The 13,075-nt window shown below is 27.5% G+C and overlaps 1 protein-coding gene across 2 annotated transcripts in view; it reads left to right on the top strand.

The window, feature by feature from the left end:
- Positions 1-13,075, top strand: part of bchs (WD repeat and FYVE domain containing 3 bchs) — a 196,540-nt gene that overhangs the window by 138,849 nt on the left and 44,616 nt on the right. For both annotated transcript variants that reach the window (XM_085827196.1, XM_085827197.1), the window contains 5 exons: positions 3,326-3,474; positions 5,760-5,816; positions 9,446-9,506; positions 12,392-12,477; positions 12,626-12,709. In XM_085827196.1, coding sequence (XP_085683322.1) covers positions 3,326-3,474; positions 5,760-5,816; positions 9,446-9,506; positions 12,392-12,477; positions 12,626-12,709 — 437 coding nt within the window. The remainder of the gene's footprint in view (positions 1-3,325; positions 3,475-5,759; positions 5,817-9,445; positions 9,507-12,391; positions 12,478-12,625; positions 12,710-13,075) is intronic.

Consider the following 13,075-nt stretch of genomic DNA (forward strand, 5'->3'; position numbering starts at 1 on the left):
ATTATTTGAATAATGGTTCACATTTTTTTCCCAACATCTTTATAAATTAAAGGAACTGTAAAAAGAAAAGCATTATTTCAAGAATTAATGTGAATAAATGATGAACATAGAATATTTAAATTCTTTTCTAAATATTAAATGTAACTTCATGGCTACTGCAAGGTGAAATTGGTAATCTGGATGCACTAGATTATAACAATTGCTTCTCCTCCTTAAAGAAAGTTTGTTTTGGATATCAATGAAACTAATCTTTCTGCAATTGTAAGTTAAAAGATTTAATTTAACAAATATTCTCTATTCAAATAAAGCAAATATAAAATTAAAATTTAATTAAGAAATTTTAATTGTAAAGAAATAAAAACAATTATTATTGCTGCGAACTAATTTACAATATGATTTAAATTTTAAGAGCATATGTAAATTAATTGTACTTATCTAAAACCATGAAAAAATATATTATTCCAAAAAATTAAATATATTCCTAAAAATTGCATAAGTGAATAATTGTTGAGCAGGCAGGAGACAAACTTATCAAGGGGAAGTTGCCCCCAAACTTAACTCTTTTGGACAGGAAAATTTTTTTTAAAAAAACTGGGAATCTAAATGGTATTGCTAATTTAATTCACTAAAATTTGAAAAATGGAAAATGTGAAATCAAACAAGGTAATTAGCACTAAAAGCTGCTAAGTACTAGCAAAATTGTTTCAGAAGAAAAAAATAAAATTAAATTAAATTTAAATAATTCTCTTGCACCATTGTTGCAAGGAATGAAATTTGAATTTAACAAATATTCTCTATTCCTATAAAGCAAATATAAAATTAAAATTTAATTAAGAAATTTTAATTGCAAAGAAATAAAAATAATTCTTATTGTTGTGAACTAATTTACAATATCATTTAAATTCTAAGAGCATTTGTAAATTATTTGCACTGAAACCATGAAAAAATATATTATTCCAAAAAATTAAATTTATTCCTAAAAATTGCATAAGTGAATAATTGTTGAGCAGGCAGGAGACAAACTTATCAAGGGGAAGTTGCCCCCAAACCTAACTCTTTTGGACAGGAATTTTTTTTTAAAAAACTGGTAATCTAAATGCTATTGCTAATTTAATTCACTAAAATTTGAAAATCTAAAAAAACTGTTGTTATTAAAAAATACTGCAAGTTAAAATTTTAAATAAAGTTTTAAAAAAAAAATTAGTTAAGTGTAAAAATTTAAAAGAAACTAAACTATTTGAACTAAGTTATATTTGAAAAAATGAAAAAAGTGAAATCAAACAAGGTAATTAGTGCTAAAAGCTGCTAAGTACTAACAAAATTGTTTCACAAGAAGATTCATATTTGAGTAACAAAAGTAATAAATGAAAGTTGGCATCAGGAATTGGTGGTTAGATTTTGATGATCACTCAAAAAAATTTAAATAATAGTTTGGAGAGCAATGATAATTAATTTTCTGATTCAATAGAATCTGCTGTTAAGTATGTGAAATAGTATGTTATAGTTACAAAAAACTTTCAAAATGAAACATAAATAATAATGATAAATATAATTTTATTTTATCATTGCCTCTGTATATCTGATTTCAGCTACAATGCTACTTGTATGTAACAGCCATTTTGCACTGGTGTAGTGTCATGTTAGAAATAATTTATGATGTCTTCCTCTGGTGATACCACATTAAAAATTTTGATAATTTTTCTTTCAGTCAAATCAATTAATAATGTAATTTATGGTCAGACAGCTTTCACAATGAAACTAAACATTAAAATATTCTGTAAGTCCTTACCACTGTATAAGTATAAAAATGCAGTGGTTGGTACAGAATCATAGTTGCTAACGTATCCAAGAAGCATAATAAATTAAAACCAAGTTATGAGTAATTGTAATGGTGAAAAAAATTAGTAATCTGTACTATTCAATAATGAAGAATCTGTTTGTGTGTTTTTTGCATGGTGGAAAAATGGCAACACCTAAAAACCATCAAACTTTGAACACACATAGTCCTCCTCTCAAACATGTGCACCTCAAAATTACAATTTTGAAATTCAAATTTGTTTTTGATATACTTCATTTTTTGTATAAATTTATTGTCTTACTCCAGCATGTTGCCATTCAGTAAAGTATAAGATATATAATGTTCAAATTTAATCTGTCTGTTATTGATTAACAAAATAAGCAGTTTAAATTACATGTTGTCTAATTAGAAAAAAGCAATAGTGCAGCTGTCTTTCTGCTTTTTATCTAATTCATTTAAAATGTGTCCTTATAAAATTAAAAGCTTCTTCTTTATTGATACTGACCTTCACTATAGATTGCTTATTCTGATATTTTATTAGATTAAACAATTTTCATTTTCCTTTCATTAGAAAGTATATTTTTATTAAAACAACAGAAATGACTTGAGTGTTTTTACCTGAGTACAAGGTTTAAAATTGCACAAAAAAAAATATATGATTTTTCACTTGAACATTGAGAAGGGAAAGAATGATTGATGGATCAAGCAATTATTTAATACTAGTTTATTTTAAATTAAGAGAAAACTAATTAAATCATCTAACAAAAATATTTTTTATGCAGGAAGTGCAAGATTAAAATGTATTTTTACTAGGCCAAATAATTTTTGATAAACATTTGAATAAAAATTAATTTTTTTATGTGTTGTAGTTATTAAATGTCATTTTCAAATTGTTCACAATATAAAGCAAAATAAATAAGTGGTTTTTTTTATATCAATACTGCAGTTTTTTAAGCTTCTTAAAAGAAACTCATTTGAGATCTTCATTGCTCTCATTTCATTGCAGCTGATTCTTACCATTTGGCTTTGTATTTTTAATACCTCATTTTAAATATGAGAATCTATGTTTTTTGTATTTTACATTCTGTAATTTCTGGGTAATAATTTCTTAAACTAGTAGGCCCATTATAACTGCTTAGCTGAAGAATGTTTCTCGAGCTAAATTGAAACCGGTAGCAGATTGCAGTTTCTTTTAAATTTCATTATATGTGTGTATATATATGTATATATATATATGAACATAACAAACATTCTCTATTCATAAAAAGCAAATTTAAAGGTAATAAATTTAAATGACATTTAATGCAAACAAATAAATGATATATATGTATGTATATATCATTGTATAATATAATATATATATATGTATGTATATTTAAAACTTTAATGTTAAACTCAAGTTGCTTCATTGTAATTTAAAAGTTTTGGATTCCGGCCTCTTTTTTTTTTTTTTTTTTTTTTTTGTTTTTTTGTTTGTTTGTTTGAGTTTGCTTTCATATTACATTGTGGGCATTTTTTTAAATTTAGATTAGTCATACATTTCGATGCGCTCGAATTCAAGGCCTGGATACTTGTGAAGGTCTACTGTTATTTGGAAAGGAACATTTTTATGTAGTTGACGGTTTTACTTTGCTGAAAACTCGCAAAATAAGAGATATTGATTCACTGCCTGTAAAGTAAGAATCCTTATATTTAGTTCATTTACTGATCATTTGCTATAGATGTGTTTCTTTTTTTTTTTTTTTTTTTTTTTTTTTTTTTAAAGGAAGAAAGAGGGGGGAAAGAAAGAAAATTTAGATTATTTTTGTGTACTTAGCATTATTGTTAAGAACTTAATTCACTTACAAATTTAGTGTGAGAAATAGAATTTTGGTTTAATCTAGATTCAGAATGTCTAATCTAGCAATCAAGAAGCAATTCAATTCTTAATTGCTACATTAGCTAAAACACATCTAAAGATAAAATCTTATTAGAAAATATAAAATTTATGTAGGTCTAAGTTAAAAAAAAGCATCTTGTGTACAAAATTATCATGAACTTTTGAAGATAGAGTGAAATCTGTTTTATATACATGGTTATCAATGTGTTTTGGAAAACATAGGCATAATATTTACAAGGTAAGAATGAATTTTAACAAAATGAATGAACTTGTTAAAAATAACAACAAAGAATTTAAGTGACATGCATTTATTTGTGGTACATTAAAGTAAATTTTAACTATTCGAATTTTCTTCAAGCTGTTTGCTGTTTCTAGCCGTCCTGATCTAAACCTTTTCTCAGATCAGGTTTATGAATTTATCATGACCAAGAGGCAAAGGGGACCCTAGTCCTCGGGCACCTGATAGATGTCGGTACGACTTTGCCCGATACCTTTTGTTTTCAGATCTGATGATCTTCTACAATTCTTCTCCTGTTGCCAACTTCTGAAGAGGATTTTCGACTTGCCTGTTAAACTGCAACTATATAAGTTTCTTGTCCTACATTACAGATGTTTTTTGGCAGATCCTTTAGTCACAACACTTGTCACTTGTAGTCTAAGGGGTGCACAATAGTGCATTCTTCCTCTTGTTTAAATTCATCAGTTCACACATAGTGCAATTTTTTATTTTGCATGTTTGTGTGTATGCCTATGTAATTGGGTATGTTAAAGCTATTGTTTCTATCCTAATCCTCAATGACCTCAAAATCTGCGCTATTTCATGCTGTTATGCTAGTCACATCAAATACGCTTCAATGTATATGGACTGGAATGGAATTGAGTTTTTTTTTTTTTTTTTTTTTTTTTTGGATTTGAGTTGTTTAACAAAAGGATCTTGCACTAAACAAATGTAATATGTGAAAAGCCACCTAGATGGCACGGAAATAAGGAAGGCAGTTGCCACAAGCCTTGGGGCTGGGTTCAAATCCAAGAGAAAGCGTGGTTGTTAAGTGTACAATGTCTTAGCAACATGGAAGCATTTAAAAGTTCCTACACAGTATAACATGGAGTTTCAGTGATAATAATAGGTCCTAGTTTATAGAGAATGCTCGTCCGGAGTTGGCATCATCTTCAAGGCTGAAATTTCTGTTCTTTAACTTCTCAAACCACCTCCAAATTATGTCATCGGAAACAACACTTTGCCCATATATAGCATAAATTTTACGAGGAGTCTGACTAGCATTTTTTTCTTGTTTTAAATAAAAGAGCATAATATGATGAAATTGAATTTTTGGGTTATCCAGTCTTAGATCTGCACTGAAAGCAAAATTATGGCACAACACTTGTTAGAATTATTCAATGTGAGCCGTCCTTATCACCAGTGTTTAGTCAGTGAAATTGTTCAATTTTTTTGCAGAAAGTTAAATTTTAGTAAGAGTACTAATGTAAGACGACATCACTGATATGATCATGATATATTCAAATTATTCATTAAAAAATTACAGTTAAGTGATTCAAATCGCGTATTTGAGGGGGGGAATAAAATATACCTTTTGCTAACATAAATTTTAAGAGATAATAAATTATTTTGATATAATTTTCAGAAATGTGTTTTACTGTGGGCAGTTAATATGATAGTTTGAGAAATTTTTCATAATAAAGTAACTTATCTGAATAATCCTATGTTATGTTACAAGAAATAAATGATATAAAATATATCAATAATTTTTTCTTAACAGCTGGTGAACCTAATGACCCTGGAATATGTGTTCTTATCTCTAAGTCCCACCACCACCAGTTAGGATACATTTTATCCCAACACCTGTAATTATAGCTTAATATAAGGTGTTACAGAATGAGTTTATATAAAATAATTGTTTTGTATTTTTCCAATATATGTATAATATTTTAAGTATTTGCGTTAATTATTGTATTATTAACCTATTTATTTTATACATTTTTAAGTGTACAGTTTTGTATTTTTACATTAGCACTATTTATACTTTTAAACTTCTGGCTTAAAATGTATTTTCTCCTCACTAGCATGCATGATCCAATTATACCAAATTCTACACCTGTTAATAAGCATCAGAAACGAATGTGAGTATTGAATATTAAACTTATTGTTAATGTGTGTTCATTTGTTCTATGTCTTTCATTTTTCCATTACTGTTTAGTTTCTTACATACAATAACAAAGCTACCATTTTTTCTCATATATATCACAAATATTGTTTCTGTTGTTAATATTATAAAAAGCAGATAGATTTAACTGTTTTTATAAAATGCTGTATGTCTTTGAGTAACTGAAATATTTTGCAAAACAAATATGGGATTTATATCTGTTTAAAAAATATTTACTTTCTGTAAGAATATATTAAACTTTGGGAATTATATTTTAAGAAGAATCTTTTATTTATATCTGGAGATTTAATAATTTGAAATAGCTCTGAGAGGGGTAACAAATTTTCTTTATGACAAAAGCTGTAATGGATGAAAACGTTAAAAAAAAAAAAAAAGTACTTGTCGTTAAATATTCCTATTTTAAAGCATATTTCTTCTTTTCAGTCCCAAATTTATATCTCAGTGCATCACTTTTCTGAAAAGGAAATGTTTTATTAACATATAATAAATAGCTTGAATAGATATTTCTTAAAATGCATACTGAACGTAATATTTAATACATAACCAAAGTGACTAAATATATTAAGATGATAGAAAATTTTAAATGGAAACTTTAAATTATCTTCCATTAATTAGTTTTTGAGCAAATTGTATTTATAACACTGCTATGTATCCTTAAATGCAAACTGTAGTAACTGATACATAGCTATAGTGATTTAAATTTGCAGTGATCTTCATGTCTTATCATTTCTGAAACTGGGAAACTTTAAAATTATTTGAAGTTCGCATCCTCAGTAGAAACTGTAATTTTTCACAATTTTTTAAAAAATTTATTTTGAGAAAGATTTTAAACAATAATATTCTTTGATCGTAACTAATGAAATCGGAATTTTTCAGGAAAGAAACTACATTAAAGTGTGAAAGTTTTGTGTAGTAAAAATTTGACTATCTCCCATTCAATTAACTGGAAAGCTCAAATAATTAAAAATTTTAGAACTTTAAAAAAAAAAAAAAAAAAAATTTAGTAAGTGAGAGGTTTTTTTTAATGCCATTGTAGATATTTTAACATTGCTAACACATAACACACTGTTGTCAGACAGTGCAATTTTGCACCAATAATGAGTTTGTTTCGGTTTTAATGTAAATATAATTAATTTTTGATAAGCTGGTTTAATTTTTATAAAGAAGTACAGTCAAAAGTTGTTAATCTATACGCCCATAATCCGGAATAATCTATAATCCGGACCTCAAAGCTACAAACTTTCTGCGCATGCATCAACGCATGTGCGTAATACCTTTACACATGCACATATGCGTGTATGCATGCGCACATTGACGCATGCGCGTTTAACGTATAACAGACGGTATAAGCTAAGCTAAAATTATCTATTTCGGTTAATGTTGCAGATTGCGTTTTCCCTTAATCTTTGAATTGGATCCGGCTTATTATTTTTTGCAGACTGTTAGAGCAATTTTATAAAAGTAAGCTTGAACTTTCGATTATTTCAAATAGAATTTCCAATGCTGGATACTGCCAAAGGATCTACAAAGCGAAAGAATATTTCGATGTCCATCAAACAAAAAGTGGAATTGCTGCAAAAAATGGATAAAGGCATATCCTTTGTTTCTCTAACCATTCCGAAATCTGTTTATCAATTTCACGCTGCTCTGCGAGGAAAGGGAATGTCACGACGCGCAATGAACTGGAAGTTGATCTGTCAGCACTATCCTTATCTTCAGGGCAGATGTTTTTATTTTATTCAGCTTATAGTTCATTACTAAATGTAGTATTTCATCTTGATGTACTCTGTCTTTAATATGATTTAAATCAAATTCATTATAAATATCACGAATACACATCAAATAGTTTTCTGGTTGCAATTTTCTAATTTCGACTATGCGTAATGTGTGCTTTGACGCATGCGCGTGTTGAAAGAAATGTTTAATAAAGTAATCAAATAAATATTAAGCCCTTTTTTTTTTTGTAAATTTTGATACCCTTTAGATTATAATTGTTCTTTATTTCATAAATTACGGTTTCATATTTTTTATTTTATAATTTCTGCATGCCATCATACCAGATTTAAACTGATGATCTATAATCCGGAATCGCCGAAGTCCCGACGAGTCCGGATTAAAGACTTTTGACTGTATATAAATTCTATTTTATCTTCGCATTTTAAAAAATGATTAATATTTGGGATTACATAAATGGAGTTTTGCAAAGTTACAGGATCCAGGCATGAAGAAAATCCACCATGCGGAACTTTGAAAACAGATAAACAATAGCAATGTGATATGAAAGTACATGATAAGCAGTTTAAGTTTTTCTATGCTGTATCCTTTTAACTCTTTATTTTTGTGTATATATATTTACAATATTTTAACTCTTTATTCTCTGATTAAACAAAAAATAATCTGTTCATTTTAAACTTATACCATAAGGGTGACTGTTCATCTCCCATGCAGTAAAATTTAGAATCTCCATAGAAGTTGATAGCTGTTTTTATTTGTCTCCTTGGTCAGAATGCCTCGCACAGCTACAGAGCACCATGTGTAAGGTGCTCTGTAGCTAATAACACAAGCTCTTTAACAGCTATAGAGCATCACGTGTAAGGTGCTCTATAGCTGTGCCAAGCATTCTGACCAAGGAGACAAATAAAAACAACTATCAACTTCTATGGAGATTCTAAATTTTACTGTATGGGAGATGAACAGTAGGGGTTTAGCACTATTATGATTTATCTACTGTTGTTAGATAGTAATAATTGAAATATTTAATTTTGTTGTGATCAGAATAGAAAAAAATGCTTTTTTGTCATTTCAGTTCTAAATAAAATCATGATTTTTTTATGAGTAACAGTGGTAAAAGAAAGTGAATTTAGAGCAAGAAAATTGCATAACTTATCAGAAAGTAGTGTTTATATAATTGGAAAAGGAAAAGGGATTAAAACATATAAAAAAAATTGAAAGATAACTGTAAAGTAAGTGTTTGAAAAATGTGAAAAAGAATTTTTATTGTATGATTATGAATTTCATCCTTATTCATATAAAATTTTAATATATATAATATATGTTTCTGCCTAAATGTGTCAGAAAGAGTATACTTTTATAAAAAAAAATTTCTTCTGAATTCTAAAACTCAAAAATGTGTATAACATCAAATCTCAAATTTTGTAGACTTGTCATTGTAATAGGGCAGAAAATAATACCAGATAAAACTATTCAAGCCACTTTAAGCATTAAAAAGTGGCACTAAGTGGCATTAAAAAGTCCATTAAATTGTCGGGTCATTTGAAACATTTATTTTGGGAAGGAAAAAGTGCAAATTTAAATTTGTATAAAAAATTTAAACTTACATGCAAAATGGTCATCCCAATTTTTTCCTTTTACTATTCACTTCAACATTACTAACAAAAGAGCTTAATGGCTGTATCTTAATATAAGGTATCAAAAATAGATGGATTGAGTGAAAATATTTTGTGTGAAACTTCTGCACTGGTCCAGCTGATAGCTTAATACTTGGAAATTCACAAAACTATTTTCTTCATTCATTTCATTTATTTTTTACAGAGTAAAGCAGGATCTATTTGTAATTTATTTCAGGTGCAGCAAATTCTCGTATGATGAAATTCGAGATGTTCATAAACGTCGATACTTATTGCAGGTAAGAAGCAAAACATATTTTGTTTCGTGCTTTACATTATTTATCCTTTTTAGAAGAAATTTTACTTAAATTGTAACATAGACTATGAAGCATATTTATTGAAGAAAGTAAATGTGACACAAGCCCTTCAATTAGAATAAAAATGAAAAAAAAAAAAAAAAAAAAAGAATAAGTTTGTCTTATAGGATCTTTTCCTTGTATAAATAAGTTCTTCTTTCTACAAAAGCTTTATTTAATCAAAAGGATTTGAAAAATCAAATATATCATATTGGATCCTTTCTTTTAGTACATGAGTTTTCTTTACTATTAAAATTTTATTAAATGGAAAGAAAGTGAAAAAATGTCTTATAGAAATATGTCTTATAGAATCTTTAATTAAAATATGAATATAATATTTATTTCAATACTGTTTATTGAAAAAACTAAATATGTCATATATGAACCTTTCTATGCATATCCCTTTAAACTATTTGTAAAATGTTTAAAATATTGTTAACTTCAAAAGAAAATGTACATGATGATGGATAGGGTGCCTGATAAAATATACAGTAATTATGTAAATGCATTATTGTCTACAATATTAAGTAATAGCTTCATTAAAGAGTTTAGCAATTTTTTAAAATAATATTTATTATAGCAATTAACTTTTAAGGAAAGCATGCTAAAGGGCTATTTAAAAAAACTGGTTAACTGAAAACTATTAAAAGTAAACTAAAAAAAAAAAAAAAATTTCACCAAGTAAAACTATTAATTTAAAAAATTGGATTGTCTCTAAAAAATGTTTTTTGCTTTGCAATTTGAGAAAAAAGATTTGCAAAATTTGGAATTTTTCAAAAGAAAACAATTGTGTTTCCTGTAGTTCATTAGCATACTATAAATTAAATAGTTATTATAATTTGGCTGATAAAAGTTGTGTTTCACTGCTGTAAAATGTTTATAATAATTTCAGTATGCAACCAGCAGTTGCACTTTGCTGATCTTTAAGACCTTCACATTTTATATCATTTCTTCAAAATTGTTCAATAAATATGCACATTTTTTTTTTATTTAAGCTCAAAAAAAAAATTACACATGTACTTCATAATTTAAAAAAAAAAGTTCAAATGCAAAATAGCATACTGCCATTAAAAGAAACTTTTAGCCTAAAAATGCTTGAGTTATTTATTGATAATCAGTAGATAAGTAATCTACTATAATTAGTAAATTAATTAATAAATAGATCTATTATTATAAAATTAAGAATTCCATCATAATTAAATTGTAGAGAAATACTCCCTCTGAACGTGAAGTCCGCAAGTATTTAGAAAGGCTTGAATGTTAAAATATCTAAGTATGTATTTTTAACACCATTATATCTGTCATTTATTTTTATAAGAAATGCAACATGTAATTCTATTTTTTGCTGAGTTTGTATTGATCAACAGATAATTATATGAACCAGGTATTATGTAAGTTAGAAAACAGGTGTAAAGATAGATTTTAAAAAACTAAGTATTTTAATCTTATGCAAATCTAATTACTTTCAGTTTTATGAAAAACTAACCGCTATGCAGCCAGCCTTCATCTGGCTTTTAAATGTATCAGAAAAATGCCTAAAGGGAACAAACATTAAATTTTAAAAATGCACATAATTTTACTCTGCAGAACAACTTTATCAAAAAAAAAAAAGAAAGAAAAGAAAACCAGAAATTTCAATACAAATGTATTATATATAAAAAAATTACAATGAAATAAGCAATATCCCTTAACACAAATATTAATTATCCTAATAAATAAATTAACCAACTTCTCATTGCAAAATCTTAAGAATTCAAATGGTATAAAGGAAGTTAAGAACTTTGTTTCCTAAAAAAAATTATGCAAAACTTTTTATATAATTAAAACATGAAAAAATTACAATGAAATGAGCAATGAATCTCAAATTTTCAAGAGAAAACAGTCAGCAGTCTAGTATCCAAAGTAATGAATGAAAAATGCCAAAACGACATTTTTAAAAGAATGAGAAACTATCATTAGAAAGCAATTACCAATCAAAATTGTGCTTTGGGGATGACATAATTCGAAATATATAAACCTCTTTGCTAATAAAGAAAGAAAAGAGGGGGAAAAGGAAATTCTTTCTGTTGTGCCTTGTGAGACACATGTGTGGTGATGGCGATAAGGAGCGCGCCTTGCGCCCTCCGATAAGTGTGGCAACCCTAGAGGAGAAGTTTCTTATGAGTAGCGAGCAGAGCGAAACAGGCAGGCTGTCGGGCAGTGTGCGCGAAGTTCCGAAATAAAGCTTAATTTTTATTGTGCACTATGTCTCGTTAATATTTATATCAATGCAGTAGGAACATAATCTGTGATATGGAATTCGAGGATTGGTGGTAAAAACATAACAGGAAATCACCATACATGTACGTCAGAATAAGAAGATTGAGATGTGCGTGTTGTGTGTATAATTAATAATATTTTATCTCATATTTTCAACAATTAGCAGTCCAGTATACAAAGCATTTAATGCAAAACTGTTACCAAAACCACATTTCTAAAAGAATGAAACTATCCAAAATGATGCAGTTTCATCAAAAAGATAAAATGAAAAATGTGTGATTTGAATTTTGAAAAAATCACTTCGAGGTGCACTGGCTGTTGTCTAAATGCACCTATGTACCAAATTTCGTATACACACACACAGACAGACTCTGTCTTTTATTATATGTAGAGATAATGGAACATATATTTTATTAGGGTTTCAAACAAGTATTTAAAATATATTTAATCTTTGTAAAATAGTAATAATGTTATAAATTGCATAGCCTGTTATCTTATTCATCATATAAATTATTTCTCTCTTTTTTTTTTTTTTTTTTTTTTTTTTTTTTTTTTTTTTTTTTTTAAAGCCCATAGCACTTGAGGTTTTTTCTGCTGATGGTCGAAACTATCTTCTTGCTTTCCCCCGGAAAACCAGAAATATAGTTTATGCTAGGTAAGAATTTTCTTTTTAAAAGAAACTACATCCTATTATGGGTGGGATTAAATCATATATCTTGCTCAAGCTGTATGATTGCATGTTATAATGCATTTCTCAATGTGTTTACATTTTTGGCTTTATTAAATGTATTTTAATATTTTAGGTTCTTAGCTACTGCCACTGCTATAACTGATAGTGCCCAGGAATCACTGGCTGGACAAAAGCGTACTGCTAATGTTGAGTCAAGGTATGAACAAAAGATTTTTCCAAGTTCAAAAATCATTTGTAGTCACATAGAGAAATGGTTTTCATTTTATATATATAAATTTATTGTATTTGCTACCAGGTTTTGTATATGAAATGTCACCAGAAGTCAACTCACATGAAAACAAAATGTTAATATAGATCTCAACACATACTAGCATGTTATTGGCTACTATATTATAACACCACTTCATGTAGACACATGAGTAAGACATGTGAATGTTGAGATATTTTCATTAAAAAAGGGAGAAAACAATATCCAAAATAAAGGGCTAAAGTATTCTAAAATATATTAAATTGCTATACCTATTTAAATTGTGATTTGTATTTGATTTCTGTATCAGAAATC

This window comes from Stegodyphus dumicola, chromosome 11 (genome assembly GCF_044657685.1).
Source record: "Stegodyphus dumicola isolate Sdum_Otavi_A_Nest chromosome 11, ASM4465768v1".
NCBI classification, from domain to species: domain Eukaryota; kingdom Metazoa; phylum Arthropoda; class Arachnida; order Araneae; family Eresidae; genus Stegodyphus; species Stegodyphus dumicola.